Source organism: Diabrotica undecimpunctata, chromosome 2, assembly GCF_040954645.1.
Source record: "Diabrotica undecimpunctata isolate CICGRU chromosome 2, icDiaUnde3, whole genome shotgun sequence".
NCBI lineage: Eukaryota > Metazoa > Arthropoda > Insecta > Coleoptera > Chrysomelidae > Diabrotica > Diabrotica undecimpunctata.
Window position 1 is genome coordinate 97,729,706 of NC_092804.1, and position 19,998 is coordinate 97,749,703.

Here is a 19,998-nt window from a genome sequence, read left to right on the forward strand (position 1 = left end):
ACCCAGGGGAACTTTCGATATTATATAGGTTTATACAGGGGGTGGATGATCGTCTAACGGGATGGCTTGAAAATCCTGATGATTTTCATCATACAAATTGGGCTCTTGTTCGGATTCGTAATTTTCGAAATCATTTTCGAAATATTGGGTATCATTTGAGTCTATGTGAAAATTGTGGCTTCTATTAGTTGTAATTGTCATGGGCTGATGGTTTCTGGTTGTGGTAGTTTGAACACCGCTCATTGGAGTAGCAAAATTTGGTTGGGGTCGAGGAGCTTTATATTTATTTAATCTTTGTTGGTTGTTTTTCGGAACATTGTTTCGTTGGAAGGATTGATTTTGTTCGTGAGAACTGAAATTTTGTCTCTGAGGAAAATTATGGTTCTGTTGTGGAGTGAAGTTAAAATTGGGCTCTGTGTTGTGAGTTGAAGGTCTCATATAATTTGAATGCGTGGGTTGGAAGTTTGAGTATGTGGGTTGAAAGTTTGTGGATCTTTGATTATTCGAAGATTGATAGGGTTTATTTTTGAGTGGGGCCTTTTTGTTTTGTTGGCTCTTAAGGAAGTTCATGTATTGTTGTTGATATTTGTGGTTATCGTAGGCAATACACTTTTAAAGGGCTTCTTCTAGGGAACTTAATTCAAAATGCGATAAGTATTCGCAATAAGGCTCGTTGATTCCGGTACAGAAAGTTTTGAGGGCAATGTTTTTGAAGTATGGAGTTTTAAAAGTGACTGTCGCGGGATTATCGTTTAGGGTGATGTGTTGGAGTAAATCGTTCAGATTTGTAGTTATTCTCTGATGATAATTGTCGTAGGATTCACTATGTTTTTGGTCGGTAGTGGATAGTTGTGTTACTAATATGTCTTCGGAACGTCTGTCTCCGTATTTAGTTAATAACGCTGGACGAATTTCTGTCCAATTGGTTTTATTAGAATAGTTTAAGAAATTTCTAGGTTCTCCTTTAATTCGAGATACGATATGGGAATTTAAGATAAATTCTTGGGACGTATTTAAATCTTGGGTGCCTAAGAAAACTATTAAATTATCTACTGCTTTGATAAAGGTGGAGAGGTTGTCTCCAGAAGAGAATTCGGGCAGAGTTGAGCAAAGGCTAGCAATATCGCTATTGGTCATCGGCATTTTGGAACGTAATTTAGATGCAGGCTTAGATTTAGAGGTTTGTAGATTTCTTTTTATTTTTAAATTTAAATTGTCGAATAGTAAACTTAAATTTTCGATACTATTTTGGGAAATATCATTCAATGTACTCATAAAATATATGCAAAAAATATAAATGCAAGTATATATAAAAATTCGTTGAAGTAAAATGTTATAAATAATATAAATTCAATAAACAATAAATAATAAATTCAATGTAAATGTTTAAGAATTCAATTAAAATAATAAATGCTCATAAACAATGGTAAAGAAAGGAAAAACTTACGCAAGGGTGATCGTGTTTGATTTCCAATACATTTTTCTCTTTTACCAGGTTCTTCAGGATTTCATTAAACTAATGTAGACCAGGAAACGACTATGTTTCTGTATGAAATATCCTGTGGTTCGCAGCGCCAGAAATGTTTCTTCAACGTCGATATTCCCAAAAAAAATCTTTATTTCGAAATAAAAAGTTACAATTTTTGAGAAATTCTACAAACTACTACATTTAATGATTTAAACTTGACTATTGAAACATAATAATTACAATAATAATAAAAATATTGATTTCTTCCTATTTATAACGTCGGATATCGGAATCTGCTGATTCTTAATAGTAAGGGAGCTTATGCCTACATTTCTATATATATATATATATATATATATATATATATATATATATTTATATATATATATATATATATATATATATATATATATATATATATATATATATTATATATATATATATATATATGTATGTATATATATATATATATATTATATATATATATACATATATTTATATATATATATATATATATATATATATATATATATATATATATATATATATATTTATATAATAAAAGCCATATACTATGGCACTGGAGCACAAATTAGTCAAACACCTGACGAAGTAGAGATACCCAAATAACTGATAATTTGATTTTAATTTTAACCTACGATGGTACGTATATTATTATAATAGTAAAATATACGACAATTCCAGTTGATGCTGTGGTCATCTCATCTTCTTAAAATTTTAATGTGGAATATTTACTGTAACATAAGAACCCATTATATTTTATTCTTACTGCTGGTTGAGTTTACCGAAAGTACAAGCTGAATATAGCCACATCAAAAATATTTCGGTTAGGCAGTGTTAACATGTTTTTATAATGCATATGTGGTATGTTTCAAATATAAAGAGATAAAGCTTTTAAAAAGTACATTTTGATTATACTATTTTATGAATTTAGCAATTTTTAATTTATATGAAGCAATAACGAGTAGATATTTGTCTCTTTCGAGATTAATTGCAAATATCTGTTGTAATCTGGCAACTGCTGATTTGACGATTGCCAAATCTATCCCCTAATCAATCAAAGGGTAATGCTAAAAAAATGTCTAATAATTAACTGCAATTAATCTCCGAAGAAACAAATTGTTTTTTTTATATATTATCAAAAATTGCAGAAATCATAACATAATTTAAACAAAATGTACTTTTCTAAAGCTTTATCTTTTTATATTGGAAGCATACAGCATCTACGTTATTAAAACATGCCAACACTGCTATACCGAAATTTTGTGTTCCATGTTTGACATTTGCGGCTATAACCAGCTTGTACTTTCGGTAAACTCAACCTTACTGCTTTTTTTATACCACTTCTAAAAATCTAAATTCATAAATTTATTTATTTATAGGCGAACATGAAACCAACATTGAAGTTGAAGTGGGTTCGTGGGGAAATAAGTCAGAATATAAATCGTCCAAAGGAAACTGTAAGAAATTAAGTTACTTAGATACATTGCCTGGTGTTAAAGATAAACAAAAAACAGTATCAAACCAAGTACATACCGAATTGATTCTAAGCGATTCTAACGAGAACATTAATAAGGCTGAAAGTTTTGAAGATATCGTTTCAATTTTGGAAGTATTAGAAGAAGCAGATAAGAAATCACGTAAGAACAATCAAAATATACAAACAAATTATATTATATTATGTAATTTATAGGTATAGATAAGTATAGTATAACCTACTAAATTAAATTGTAGAACATTTGGTTTTAGAACAAAATATTTTTGATGTGCAAAAAATGGTCGATATAAGTTTAGAAAATAATGTTATGTTGGTTGATGATGAAGAAAAAGCTATGTCTAAACTACAAAAAAGTGATGCTACCAAATCTAGCCGATTTCAGAACAATTCGTCAAACCACAAGTAGGTTTTGTGTGACCAAATATTATTTTAAAATATTGTTTTTTTTGTTTGTATGTAGTGTATCCTTCTTTTTATCTGTGCCAGTTCTCTTTCTGAGACTAGCCACTATTTTTTTTTAGATCAGATAAACAAACATTATTAAATTACGTACTATAAAAATTTCTGAAAACAATATGAATGTGGAATACTAAGTGGAAGCCAATAATTTTAGTCATGCAATGAAGTAGCATTGGCAAATGTCATAAACGAGCTGTATTTTTACCATAGTTACTTAGTTACATTGCTTAGATTTGACATAAAGTAAATTATTATTAGCATTGCTTAACTTAACTAATCGAACCTACCTCTATAAATATATGCCTTTTTCTCTAACATTATTCTGGCTTTATAATAAGTTTCACTCTATTCTTTTCGCGCATCGGTTCATCTTTACACAGGTCGTACTTTGTATTTTCTTTTGTATAGTCTTTTTTATATTGTGATTCTAGTCTACTATACATGCATTAAAGTATAAGTTGACATCTCTTGCTTATAACTACCCAGGAGTAGAAAATTTTTACCGTGAAAATCCAAATTAATACTTTGATTTGTCATAGATTTTTAAGATCAGACAAAATCCATTGGCAGGTGGCCTTCCACTACACTAATAATTTAGAAGAAAAAAACTGTATAACCACCAGCTAGATGACCTATTACATATTCAAAAGTTTGGCTTTGTGCAACAGTAGCTTGATAATGTTATCAAGCTAGTTTTAATCATTTTTAAATCACGTTAAATCCAAATACTTCAATTAAGTTGAGAGATTTAATACAACAATTAAATAACAAGTTAAAGAGAACGATATAACACACCACGTTATCAGCTGGTTCCAAAATATTTTCATTTTAAATGGTAAAAACGAACAATAATTATATTACTTTACATCTCTACCAAACTATGAAAGTACCTTTCTTAGTGTTAATGAAATTTACCTGAGTGAGTACTTTTTTTATTGATAATATTTTGAAATAATACTCAAGAGTATGTACTGAAATTTTTCGTTTTATCGAAATCTGGTCAAAGCTACCGGTCCCTAATTACCAAACTGGTTGATAAGACAGGGTCAGTTTTAGTTTCACACACACTTAGTTCCACACCAAAATCATACTCATCAGTTACCAGTCAACAAAAGAAATCATCATATCCTTTAAAGAAACAAGCAGTAATCGTAACGTCAATAGATGAAGTCAAATTGGAAGACTATCTTAAAACAATTTGATATATCATCAAACCGGAAGATATCATATTTGCATCCAGAATCACAAACAACAGAATATGTGTATATTTATCCAGCAAAGATTGCGTAAAAAAATTTCTGATTAAATGTAACGAAACAATAAAAATCAACGATGAACAACTTCCCCTCCGCAGACTAAACACACCCAAGGAAAGGCTATTACTGTCTAACGTTTGCCCATCAATACCAGATCAGTTTATAGAAGAGGATCCAAATTAGGATTAAAATTAACTTTTTCATAACTTATATAAAAATAGGAACACCCCAGTCTTAAGCATGTTTTATGTTTTAAGTTTTAGGCGTATTGTGTACAATTCTCCTGTGGTTATTCCTACTTCTATTATTATTACTCATGAAAACCCTCCTTATCTTATTTTTCTATAACACGAAAGTCAAGCATGTTATAATTTGTAATCAAAATGACCTCTAATAATTGTCCAAATCGCACTACAATCATAAATAACGACACACAATCTATTTCTCAAGAACAAATTACTTCACTCACACAACCCGTACCAAATGAAATTCACCCAAATCCATTTCCTCCAGTAGTCCCTGACAGCTCTAAAACTTCTGAAAATTTAAAACTTTCGGTTAACACAAATCCTCAAAATATCATTACTCACATCCCTAATCCCATCTCCACAGAAAAGCTAGAAGATAACACGGGAAAAACACATACAAAAAGAACAGCTTCCGAAATAACTACTCCCCCAAATATATCGCAAATAGAAGATGCGTTGACTTTACCGAAAAATCTTGTAAATAAAAAAATCAAGAAATCGTCTAAACAACAAAGCACTGATTTCTTAGAATTAATTAGGCCCACCGAAAAACTCTTTCAAGATGAAAGTCAACCAGTAACATTCAATCAAGCCATAGACTTTTTCGAAAATGTGCCGGGATCAAAAGATCCTTTAAGCATATCCAAAACATATACAGAAAATACATCTCAATTTTTAAAAATGTTGTTAAACGTGTACCCATATTATCAAAGTAAACGTATAAAAAGTTTAAGTACAAGAATAAGAACACTGATGTCACAGCTAAATTTATCTAAACTATCAATACAACAAGAAACAGAATAAACTCAGATATATCATCAATAGAATCATCTTAAGAATAATATGACGCCTAGAGACACAATTCTGCGATGGAATATTAATGGATTTTACAAATTCAAATTATTACAAACACTAATATCAGAAATAAAACCATCTATCCTGTGCCTACAGGAAACTAATTTTAGAAATCAATATCAACATCAAAAATCAACAAAGTTAAAGAAATACAGATAAATACGAGAAATTTTGAAGTAGTTGTAGTAGAAATACTTATACCCCAAAAAGTTTACGTATCCTGTGTTTATATACCGTCCGATAAAAATATAGATGAACACGATTTGATTCTTATTTTGAACGAAATTTCTACTCCACGTTTAATATTAGGGGACTTTAACAGTCATAATCAAACATGGGGATTAATAAGTACTAACACTAGAGGTAGGGTGATAGAAAAGTTAGTGGCACTAGAAAACTTATTGAATGATGGTAGAGCGACTAGAATGGATATCCATACAGAAAAAACTTCAGTCATTGATCTTACCCTATGTGAATCAATCTTATCTTCAACATTTATCTGGGATGTAATAACTCACTTATTTGGTAGTGATCATTTCCCTATAAAAATATCTTTTCCATCACCCTATAAAAAAATGATAGTTTAAATATTCCTAAATGGAATATCAAAAATGCCAACTGGAACAGTTTTCAAATTTCGATAGAGTCCAAAATTTTCTCTTCAACATTAATTGACGTAGTCAATAAACACATCGGAGTAATAAAAATAAACAATAAACATTCCCACTTCCATGGTGGAATGAAAAATGTCAACAAGCTATAAAAGCGTACAAATCTGCCTTCAATAGCTTCAAAAGGAATAAGTCAAACGTTAATCTGATAAATTACAAAAAAACTTAGGTAGCGGTAACGGTAGAGTAGAAGGTAGATATATTATAAAAAATACTAGCAAAGAATCGTTGAAAAAGTGTGTTAGTTCAATAAATAGTTCAACATCAACATCTTTTGTATGGAAATTGCAGGAGGGAAATACACTCCCAAAATTCCATTCTTAACACAAAATGGAAAAATAATAACAAATACAGTAGAAATTACGGAAATATTAGCAAACTAATATGAAAATAATTCAGGTGACAACAACTATAGTGATGCCTTCCTGGAAACAAAATACACCAACGAAAAAGAATTAATGGATTACGATGATTATATACACAACTCAATAAATAACCTCTTTACCAAAACAGAGTTAGACGACCCACCTATAAAGAATTTAAGAAATCTGCACCAAGTCTTGACAACATACCCATTATTTTTTTTCAGAATTTGCGCAAGAGTGCCAAAGAGTTTTTACTACAAATATATAATCACATATGGTCTACAAATGTATTTCCTTCAAGTTGGCGTGAAGTCATGATTATTCCATTACTATAAACTGACAATGACCGAACTATCCAGAATCATATAGACCAATATCGTTAACGAATGTTATGTGCAAAGTGTTAGAAAAAATGGTAAACAAAATATTACTTCGATACCTAGAACATCACAATAAACTTACTAGTAAACAGAATGATTTCCGTTAAAACAGGTGTACAGCTGACAACTTGATTGACCTAGAGTCAGAAATTCATGAAGCTTTCGCAAACAAACAGGAATGTATCGCAGTATTTATAGATATAACAAAAGCATATATGATGGCGACGCAACGTTATAGGAAAACTCCACAAGTGGAACCTAAAATGTTTCAACTTCTTTAAAATAAGAAACTTTCAAGTCGGAGTTGATAATATCTTATCTTCAAAGCAAATACAAACAAACGGCATCCCGCAAGGCTCTACAAGTCCACGACCATTTTTTTAATTGCTATAAATGTTATTCTAGATCGCTGCTCCCCACTAGTGAAAGAAAGACTTTATACTGATGATCTGCTTATATTTGCTAAAGGGAAAAATATCACATCTACCCAAAAACATATTCAAACTTCACTAGATAGCTTAGGTGGCTGGTCAGAATCCATAGAATTGAATTGTTTCTACATCTAAAACAAAATGTGTTTTTTTCGAAAAAACATTTTCGAAAAAACAAGGGCAATTGTTACAATTTAAAAATAACATTCGATTCTTAGGTATGACTTTTGATAAAAAACTATCCTTGGGAGACCATATTGTAAACTTAAAAAAAAACATGTCAAAGCCGAATAAATTTATTAAGAACCATCGCCGCTCATAATTGGAGAGCTGACTTCTCTAGCCTTATGTATTTATACAAATGTCTAGTTAGGTCTAAAATTGATTATGGTTCTATTATATATGGGAGAATGTACTTAAGTTTATCGTATGCGTCAGCTGCTCTTGTAAATGATAATAATCCAGTCAACTATAATATCAAAACCAGCCGTTTCCCTAATACATACTTTAATAAGAGACAAGTTCAACCTTTTTACGAGAGAATTAGAGAATATACAAATAACCTTAAGATACAACTACCAGATTTATTTGCATCAAATACCAAAACCTCTCCCTGGACAATTTTCCCATTTCAAATCAATACTGACCTAACTAAATACAACAAAACTGAAATAAACTATAATGACATTAAACAAGCTTTTCTTGAGATGATGAACGAGCATAACGATTATCTTCCTATATATACCGACGCCTCAAAAACAGAGCATCATCTTGGAGTATCAATAATATCTCCTAACGCTACCAAAACGTTTTAATTATCTTCGTTTAATAGCATCCTTACAGTCGAACTGTACGCCATCTTCGAGGCCGTAAGATTTGAAAAATCGACTCATCACTCCAAAGTAATAATAATTACAGACTCTCTCCACACCAAGTTCTATCCACATCATCCAACAGTTATACTCTAAACACATCCAATTGCCAGCTTAATAAAATAAGAATTATTTTTTCTTCACCAATTAGAAATTAAATTGTTATGGGTTTCATCACACGTAGGCATATTATACGGAAATTAAAAAGCTGATTTGTATTCTAAAGAAGCAACAACTAGCACCAAAGCAACAATAGTGCGCGAAGTAGTAGCGAGTAATATGAAAGAGGTTATTAAAAATAAAATAATGTGTTTGTGGCAAAACAACTGGAATACAACTGCAGAGAAACTTAAAACAATAAAACCGAGTGTGAAACCGTGGAAACAACTAAATATAAGTCGTGTGAACCAAGTAAAAATTGATAGGTTACGCCTGGATCATACAAGACTAACTCATTCTTACCTATTTAATAGAGTCAACCCTCCTAAGTGTGACTTTTGTATTAAAGACCTAAGTGTGTATCACATACTGATGAAGTGTAACAAACACAACAATATAAGAACTAACCATAACCTTGCAACTAAACTCACATCTATTTTAAAAGAAGACTAACTCGACTAACTCGGTCAATGTTTTGAACTTGTACTGAAGAATGTAGGTATATTTCATCAGTTGTAATTGTAATGTAAATATATTTGTAGATCATTGTAATGTAACTTATGTCGCTACTAACTCTTAGTAGTTAATGCGAATAAATAAAAAAAAAAAGCAAGGTCAAGAATAACTGTCTTTTTAGTTGGCTTGGGTTTTTTTAAAAAGTTAATCATATTATATAGACCCTACGGTATTCTAGCACGAGTTTTATTGCACAGAAATACTTTTATTTATTTGTAATTTATTATATATTTGTAATACATTATATAATATTTAAAATATTTGTAATTCATTTTTATAATTTCACTTTTTCTTAATTTTTAGCCCACTGTTGTCTTATTTAGATGAAGTAGATAGAAACTGTATTGAATCTCTTAAAACTGCAAGAGAAAATGCAAAATTTGTATGTGATGTAGTCAAATGTTCTATCCAAGTCAATACTATTCCAAGGTTAGTTAAATTTTAATTAATTAATAACAAAAAATAAACAAAACTTCTTATAAACATCTAATAATACCATATATGTATATATATATATATATATATATATATATATATATATATATATATATATATATATATATATATATATATATATATATATATGTATATATATATATATATGTATATATAACAAATATATACTCAATATGTAGTATATTATCAAGGTTATTATATATCTACTGTAACCTTTACTCATTATATAAAACTAACTTAACAAAAAAGGAAAAACAAAAAAAACAAAAAACACACAAACTCTACAGAAAATAATGTTCATATTCGTAGATACGAAGACTTAAAATTTTTTTTTATTTTCGTTTAAAAATTTTTAAATCTTCGTATCTACGAATATGAACATTATTTTCTGTAGAGTTTGTGTGTTTTTTGTTTTTTTTTGTTTTTCCTTTTTTGTTAAGTTAGTTTTATATAATGAGTAAAGTTTACAGTAGATATATAATAACATCGATAATATACTACATATTGAGTTGTAAGTTATGAACTATAAACATCTGTATTTCTTATAAACTCTATGTCATTTGTTATATTTTAGAGAACTGATGAAGCTTTAGAAATATAAAGCGAAACGGCTTCGATAAACTTATGAAGTAGTTGACTTCTTTTTTTATTTGCCAACCTGAGTGACCGATTAAACCTCTGAATTCACTAGTTGAATACTTTAGAAATATATATATATATATATATATATATATATATATATATATATATATATATATATATATTTAGGGTGTTTTAAAAAGGTATGTCATAAATTATATCACGCATTCCAGGGACAAAAATAAATTGATTGAATCCAACTTCCTTTTGTACAAAAGTGTACACAAACAAAGTTACAGCCGTTTGAAGTTTCAAAATAAATATTATTTTTTTGCAATATTTCCTTAAATACTTGATATTTTGTAATATAAATGAACACGTTACTTTCTGGTTCTGAAAGCATTTCTCATACAAAAGAAACAACAAAATCAAAGTACACAGAAAAATTTGCCCAAAGGTGAACAGCTCTTTGAATAACCCCACAAGTAGACGAGATCAAGTAATTATAAACCGTTTAAGAATTAGTCATACTGCTGTCACACACAAATTTTTAATCACTAAAGATCCACCGCCAATTTGCAATAACTGCTCCACTTCATTGACAGTAAAACACTTCCTGCTTGACTGCCCATGTTTCCAAAATCAAAGAAGAATGCATGGAATTTCAGACTACCTCAAATCCATCTTGACAGATAAAAATTTAAATGTATTAATAAAAAAAATTACTCTCGTTCTTTTTTGTGTTTGCTTCTGCTTACCACATTTGCATACTATTTTCAACACAAACACCAAAAACCACCACTTTTTAACAAAAATTCTCTTTCTTAAACTCGACTGCTTTTCCTCTCGATGTTCAAATCACAATGCCTGTTCTCTTCCTCTCGTATCGCATCCAACCCTCATTCTCCTCCTTTTTTTTTCCTTCCTAACCAATCGGAAATTCCGCCCCTCTCAAACGCATCTCCAACTTATTTGTGTCAATTTATTTTTTAGTTCTTCCAAAAATTACCTGACGTATTTAACACAACAAACAGCTTGTTTACTTAAAAGGCCTTGGATTTCTATATTTATGAAAAGAACAAAATAATATGATTATCCAAAAAATCCTACTTAATACATCGGACCGTACACTTCATCGAAATTGTTTACAAAATTACTGTTGTCCATTTTTCCCGAAAGCCTCTAAATGAACTATTATTCACTAAATTTAGAAAACCACTAACTTTCTTTTCCCGTAATTAGTATATCATTACAAATAATATATTTCTATTTACAGATTTCCGATTATATCGGAAGAGAACTACAACTTTGTTATTTTAACATTTGTCGGGCAGCATAGGTAGTGTACAATTGCACATTTTGAGTGTTCAAATTGTGATAACTTTTTTTTTAAAGAGGTGGAGACTTGAACTTTTGTGATATCTCTACATTTATCCAGTAGATTATGTGAGCCAAATTATGTAACAAAAAAATCTTTATTTAGTTTCTAGGAGCAGGCTTAAATTGTTTCTACCCCCATTGACGATGGCATAGTACATTTGTACCTTGTACATTTTTTTAAATAAATGTTATAAAACAACAATATATTTTGTATTTAAATAATAGTTTATTTGAATCAAAATACAAAAATGAATGATAGTCTGAATTTTCGCATCACACACATGTCATTTAGACAAAGAATGTTCGTCATACACAGGTAGTAAAACACACTACACAACGTTTTCTCGTTTAATGCTATTTTTTCCGTTCGTTTCAATAAACAGCAATTTTAGGTTACTGGAATAGATCTACGAGTGCTGTGAGATACTTGAGGAGAAGTAACTAGTAACAGTTTTTACTTCGAGATTGAACTGAAGTCAAACACAGATCTTAAACAAGATCCTTCAAAATCGTCCTGCGTTGGTCCTTTGTTTTTTGTAATGGATTGTGCTCTGGATATATAATTTAATAATTTAAGATGCTAAGCCAGTTACGTCAATCATATTATAAAAAAAAGGCCAAGGGGCCAACGTTATGTTGAGACTCTTGAACGTATACTCACTCAGCATTTTATCCATGGTATCATTCCCCCCCCCATTGGTTTTATTGTAATATTTAATTATTTTTGGCTTCGTTATTTCACTGCTTTGTTTTTTTTGGCACATAAGGGCATACAGTAGCATCAAGATGGTATGTAAAATTCGTAGAAAAACATACTTAAAAAAAACTTTTCTTATTTGCTTGGTATATTGGCGGGTAGAAAACTCTTATTTTTTTAACTGTACCCACTAACGTCACGTGTCATGAATTCGAGATTTTAGCTAGTTCAAAATTGATAAAAAAGTTATCTGTGGTAACATTCCGCTCAGAATCGTTATAAGACGTGACCAAATTCAAAACTGTTAGTTCAACAATGTTAACTTGTCGGGAACCATCTGCTGTTCTTCCAATATAAAGGTGACCTTATACAGGATAAGCGTTTTATGCATTACAAGCTCAAAATATTGGGATAGTTTGTAGCCTTGTTTTACATTTTTATTGAGCATTGTCCGGATATCTCGTATGGGAGCAGCCTTACCGGCTGCTTATCTTATTTTTTGCGGGTATTTTCGTTGTCAAATCTTATAAGTATTAGCATGGTCTTAAAACGATCATTAAACATTGCTGTACGTATTAGTGCAGAGAATCAATACTTCACATCTCACACACGTTTTCTTTGTTGTTTCTATGTACACCAGCAACAATTAGGATACCAACCAATGCGTCGAGCTCACATTCTGTACATGGCTTATTTTTTTTTGTGGTGGCCGTCTTGAAGTATTTGGGAATCTTTAGGCCAATTATTTGTATAAATCCTCATAGACTCTTGCCTTTTCTGTTCGTTTTATGTCACAAATTTCTGGGCTTATACTTGACTTAAATATTTGTTTAGGGGTAAATAAATTGCTATTAGCTGCAGGCTCACCTTTTTGTCGTAAGATACTACTAGATATAACTCTGCCTGTAATGGTATGGGGAAAATTGAGTAGCTCTATAACCGATGCAGTCGGTCCGAAGTCCGGATAAAAGAGGAGGGACAGAGGAGTAACACCTCTAAAAAAACCGGGATTCAGCTAACCCGACTGATAGCACCCTGTGAGGGTGCCTGCCTGGGGTACAAGGGAAACTTTTCGACGGTCTCAAGAGCAGAGGATGGCTGGAAAAGTCACAATAGTCGAGAGAGCGGAAGAACTAACAGCGTCTAATCCAGAATGGACGGCTTAAGAAAAGGTCCTCCAAAAAGGAGTTGTGGCGTTAGGAATTAGCAACCTAACACACAAAAAAACGTAAGGGTAAGCAGAACGTAAATCACAAGATGAAAAAGCCAAATACGGAAACACATCACTGGGTGAAAATCCACACCACTGATAGAGCCCTATCGGATACGGAGTATGGGCAATGTTGCAAACAGTTCGGAAGACCCAGTCTTATCACAGCTCAAACAAAAATCAAAACGAAGAAAAGACAGAACATTCATATATCCAACGTGGAATATACAAGGATGGAACAAAAAGGCGACGGTAGTGATCAAGGAGTTTAGAGAAAGCAACATCGACATACTAGTAATAACAGCAAACAAAAAGAAAGGAAATGGAACGAAAACAATAATAGACCATATCCACTGCTAAAGCGGAGTTAATAAGGAATATAGAGCAAAGGTGGGAGTAGAAATGCTAATCAAAAATAAGTGGAAGAACAGGGTTAGAACATGGGAGCCAATCAACGAGAGGGTAATTAAAATGCATATAGACATATACGGTAAAGAGACAGTGATACTCGGAATATATGCATCAACATACGATTCCCCGAGAGTAGAAAAAGAAAATTTCACGAAACAACTTTAACACCAAATACAGGGAATCAAGAAGAACGTGAAGATAAGTATAACAGGCAATCTTAACAGCAGAACCGGAAGGAAAGAAAACGATAAAGTAGCATTTTATAATAATAAAATTATGTAAACTAAACAACCTAAAAACACCAATGGATTCTTCAGACATAAAAATATTCATAAATATACATGGAGAAGAAACACGAAAGCTGCAATCGATAATAGAGTACGTAATAGTAACAAGATAACCACAATAAAAATAAAATATGTGGGAGTCAGAAGAGGAGCAGAATGTGGAACTGACATAAACTACTGACAGCAAAAATGGGTATTAATTGGAAACATAACAAGACCCCCTCTACAGAAGAACCATTGAACATTACAAGAGAAAAACAATACAATATAAAACTTCTCCAAGAACAATCAATAAGAGAACTATACAAACAAAGTCTAGACCAAAAATTAATAGAATTCAGATACGGCAATGTCGAAGAAATATACGAGCATATAAAGGCGAGTATAAAACAAGCAGCACTCGAAGCCCTTAGAGAGAAAGAACATATAGGTAACAAATAAACAGCACTATTATGAAATAAATGAACCAACCAAAGAATAATTGATGAAAAAAAGCCACTATACAGAAAATGACTGACTAAAAACAATGATAAAGTTTATAAAAAACATAGAGAAAAAGATAGAGAAGTGAAACAACAAATAACACAACAAAAGAATGAAGAATGGGAAAGAACCTGCTTAAATATTGCAATATACATAGGAGGTACAAGAACTTCGGAGTCATGGAAAGTACTGTGAGGATTGAAAAAAAAACTCAAAAGAAAAAATTTAATTGAAAAATATACAGGACAAAGAATGGAAGGACTATTACAAGAAACTGCTAACAGAACAAAGACCACAATTCATTGGAAAAGAAAATAGGCGAAGACGGAGCAGATCCTGACAACAAGAAATAGAAATAATAGATAGGGAAATGAGAACGGCCATAAAAGCAAACAAAAATAAGAAAACACCGGAACCTGCAGGCATCTCACCTAAGCTTATAAAGTATGGCTCAAAAAAAATGTAGAGGATGATAAAATGGATATTTCAGAAAGCCATAAATGGAGAACAGCTCCCAAAGGAAAGGACGGAGGAATATATTACATATATATTTAAGAAAAGAAAATAGACACCGATGGGAAAACTACAGAGGAATAAGCGTAATATCATTAATAGGAAAATTATAAGGAAAGATACTGCGATAAAAGATAGAGCAAGCGATAAAAGGCAAAATCGGGGAGGATCAGGCAGGCTTTCCGGCAGGAAGATCATGCATAGACCATATATACACACTGAAACAACTGTTGGAAAATAGCAAAAAATAGAGATATACATTTGGCATTTGTGGACCTGACAAATGCGTATTACTCTGTGTATCAAGGTCAGAACTAAGGGAGGCAATGTACAAATTAGAAATACAGACGGAACACATAGAAACTACAAAAGCTCTGTATAAAGAAAATAAAGTGTCGATTAAAATGGGAATACGAATCATAGGAGACTTCACCACAGTAAAAGGGCTTCTGCAGAGTCGTTGCACATCTCTAACCCTATTTAAAATATACGTAGAGAAAGCCTTGACTACATGGAAAAGAAAATGCGAAGGCATGAGAGTACCGGTACGAAACAAATACCTATATACATTAAGCTTTGCAGACGATCAAGTATTGATCACACAAGACCAAGAAAACCTCAGTTACATGATAAAGAAACTACAAGAAGAATATACCAAGGCTCACCTAGATATTAACTTCGCGTAAATAGAGTACATAATTACAAGTAAAGAAGACATAGAAGATCTACAGATTGACGACAACGTAACAATCAAAGGAAAGGATAAATTCAAATACTTCGAATTTATAAGTTCGAAAAAGGCAACAACAGACAAAGAAATTAAGCAAAGATTAGGACAAACAAGAACAGCAATCCAACAACTTAACTCAGTATGGTGGGATAGACACCTAAATATGGAGAAAAAAACACAGATTTATAAAACATTAGTGCGATGTATTATGACATATGGGGCTAAAAATTGGATTATAAACAAGAAAAAGAGCAGTAAGATATTAGTAACAGAGATGGAATATCTGCGAAGATGCTGCAGAGTAACAAGAATGGATAGGAGAAGTAATGACAAAATACAGCAAAGAACATCAATAGAAACAGACATACTAAAATATTTAGAACAAAAAAGACTAAAGTGGTATAAACATGTAAGAAGAACTAGCGACAGCAGATGGATAAAGAGAATAACCGAATGGAGCCCCATAGGAAGTAGGAAGAGAGGACGACCCCGAAGATCCTGGAGGAACGAAGTAAACGACGCCATGGAGATGACGCACATGGAGAATGATACAACAGAGAGAGACGGAAACGGTTTAGCGAGGGAGGGCAGTGAATACTGTAGAATCCCTAAATATATATATATATATATATATATATATATATATATATATATATATATATATATATATATATAAATATTGATTTATAGTATCAGCAATCGGTCAGGAAATAAAACTCTATTTGTTCAGTCTCAATATTTCGTCACGATTTTGTGACTTCTTTAGGAGAAAACTGTAAATTTATTAGAATAATTGATTATTATAAATGTAAACAAAGTGAATATTTTAATACTTACAACTATAAGATTTTATTCTTATAGTTGTAAGTATTAAAATATTCACTTTGTTTACATTTATAATAATCAATTATTCTAATAAATTTACAGTTTTCTCCTGAAGAAGTCACAAAATCGTGACGAAATATTGAGACTGAACAAATAGAGTTTCATTTCCTGACCGATTGCTGATACTATAAATCAATATTTAAAACAGTACAGTCGAAAAATAATTTGAAATATATATATATATACATATATATATATATATACATATATATATATATATATATATATATATATATATTTCTTTGTAGTACCAATTGACTTCTGGACGAAAAGTATTCCCATTTGGCATCCGTGAATATTCACGGGCCACAATATACAGCGAATTCTGTTGCGGTACCAATTGGCATCAATCGCTGTTGCGGTTTCTTTGGCATCGATTGGCTTTGGACCTTTAGCATCCATTGGTTTATGACTCAAGTCGACAATAATACCTAAAGGTTTCGGTGGAATTCTACCTGAGTCAATTCATCTGTTCAGTCATTGTAATATTTTGTTGTCGAAACGGATGTTTAAAAATTTAACTTGTTAGAGTATATTACTCTGTATCTATAAATTGTAGGCAGGTAGTTATTGCTTTTTTCGAGATTGAATATTTTTCTTTTAAAATTATGACAGCTTCAAATTTGATTTAATTTGCTAAATACTTTTATTTTACATTTTTTAAGCTCAGTAATTTAAAAATGTTTTATCGTCTTTTAACAACTTCTAGTCTGATTATTCCCTGAGTAAAAGAGCTCTGTTGTAATGAATTATTTGGTATTACTAAAGAAATTCTGGTATAGTAGGATTAAATGTTAAAATTAAATGTTACAATGATTGTAACTTCATGTCTTGGGCTGTTACGTCGCATTATGGGCTATATGGGCTGTATTTTCTCGTTCTTGTTCGTATTTCTCTTCGATTTGCATTTTCGATGACACTTTCCAATATTTTAGCAAATTCAAAGTCCATGAAAAATACTTAGAAAGCAAACAAAAGTACTTATAAGAGTATACGACCATTTGATAACACTCACTGTGAAAATTTTTGCAAGTGAAGATGTTTAAGACAACAGGCACATTATTGCCGAACGCAAAGTGCACATAACTTTCTCCTTTATTTTTTGGTATCTGACTTCTTACACCAAGTGTGAAACACTAGACAGCTGTTTCGGTCCACCCAGACTATCATTAGTGACGTTTGGGTTCACCATTGGAAAGTTGTCCTTTCTGCTTTGGGGACTGTGTCCTCTGACTATAAAATATAAGCGAAAAATTGCAATACACTCTTAACTGCTCAACATATCAAGGTGTTATAGCAGGTGTTCCGCGTGCAATGCTGCCATGTTCACATGTACAGCGTGGAAAACAAGAGTCATTTGCTGTCGGTTAAGGTTACCGAAAACCCAAGCAAAGCTTAACTTTTTGGATCAATAGCAACAACTACTCCAGTGACTCCAATAGTGAACATGGCAGCATTGCACGCGGAACACCTGCTATAACACCTTGATGTGTTGAGCAGTTAAGAGTGTATTGCATTTATTCGCTTATACTAATTGAACATCTTTGGGATATGTTAGATAGATGTGTCCCGAGGCGCCCACATCCACCTCAAATCCTTCAACAACTAAAAGAAACTCTAATCGAAGAATGGGAAAATATAGGTACCTCAACAAGATATCGACAGGCTTATACGCAGCATGCCACGTAGATTTCAAGCACTAATTCGCGCTGGTGAAAAATACACACGATATTAAGAATCAATTTTTCTTCATATCCTTACGTTAGAGATGTGGAACAACTGCTTATTCCATTTCATTTGTTGTAGTGTTTTCAAGTTGTTATGATTATCTTCAAAATGGTATGTAGAAATGGTTTTAATTTATTAAATTTATTTGAACAAAACATGATTCCTTTATTCAGGTAATAAGATTTCTATATTATTAAAATTATTAAGACGCAAATATGTGTGAGGCAAAATTAATAACAAACTATGAACGAATAAATAAACGAAACACAAATATAGAGATATCAGCAGGAGTGGTGAGAAAAGCAAAGAATAGTAGAAGACAGGAGAGTAATAATATCCCAGTTAAAGACAAAAAATGATTCAGAAATTAAAATTTCATAAGACACTTTAATAAAATATAGGTAGAAGAGCGAGCACTAAATCCTACATATCTGATCTACCCGAAAATGTATTACTTTGCTATACTATAAAATACTAGTTATGTTTGGATCAACAGAAACAACTACTCCGAGGGCTAATACCCCTACCGGCATTGAATTATACTATTGAACCTATAGTCGCAGAACAACACAACCCATCAAGTGTGAAACGCCAAACAGCTGTTTCGGTCCGTCAGACCTCATCAGTGACGCTTGGCTTCTCCATTGGAAAGTTGTTCGTTCTGCTTAAGGGTACAAGGTCCTCTGAATCTCAAATGTAGATGAGAATGCAATCCACTCTTAACTGATCAACATTTAATATGTCATCACAGGTGTTCCGTGTGCAATGCTGTCAGGTCACCCATGTACAGCTTGGAACAACAAGAGCCATTTGCTGATCGGTTTAGGTCACTGAAACCCAACCAATTATGTTTGGATCAACAGAAACAACTACTCCGAGGGCTAATACCCCTACCGGCATTGAATTATACTATTGATCCAATGGTCGCAGAACAACACAACCCATCAAGTGTGAAACGCCAAACAGCTGTTTCGGTCCGCCAGACCTTATCTGTGACTCTTGGCTTCTCCATTGGAAAGTTGTCCGTTCTGCTTAAAGGGACAAGGTCCTCTGAATCTCAAATGTAAATGAGAATGCAATCCACTCTTAACTGATCAACATTTAATATGTCATCACAGGTGTTCCGTGTGCAATGCCGCCAGGTCACCCATGTACAGCTTGGAACAACAAGAGCCATTTGCTGATCGGTTTAGGTCACCGAAACCCAATTAATTATATTTAGATCAACAGAAAAAACTACTCAGAGGGCTAATACCCCTACCGGCATTGAATTATACTATTGATCCTATAGTCACAGAACAACACAACCCATCAAGTGTGAAACGCCAAACAGCTGTTTCGGTCCGCCAGACCTGATCAGTGACGCTTGGCTTCTCCATTGAAAAGTGTTCGTTCTGCTTAAGGGGACAAGGTCCTCTGAATCTCAAATGTAAATGAGAA

The 19,998-nt window shown here is 32.0% G+C and overlaps 1 protein-coding gene across 3 annotated transcripts in view; it reads left to right on the plus strand.

The window, feature by feature from the left end:
• The window catches only part of dila (centrosomal protein dilatory), a 421,620-nt gene that overhangs the window by 211,662 nt on the left and 189,960 nt on the right, over positions 1 to 19,998 (plus strand). For 2 of the 3 annotated variants that reach the window (XM_072523241.1, XM_072523243.1), the window contains 3 exons: positions 2,872 to 3,129; positions 3,224 to 3,389; positions 9,503 to 9,628. In XM_072523241.1, the coding sequence (XP_072379342.1) occupies positions 2,872 to 3,129; positions 3,224 to 3,389; positions 9,503 to 9,628 (550 nt within the window). The remainder of the gene's footprint in view (positions 1 to 2,871; positions 3,130 to 3,223; positions 3,390 to 9,502; positions 9,629 to 19,998) is intronic. The other variant, XM_072523242.1, reaches the window with a different exon arrangement.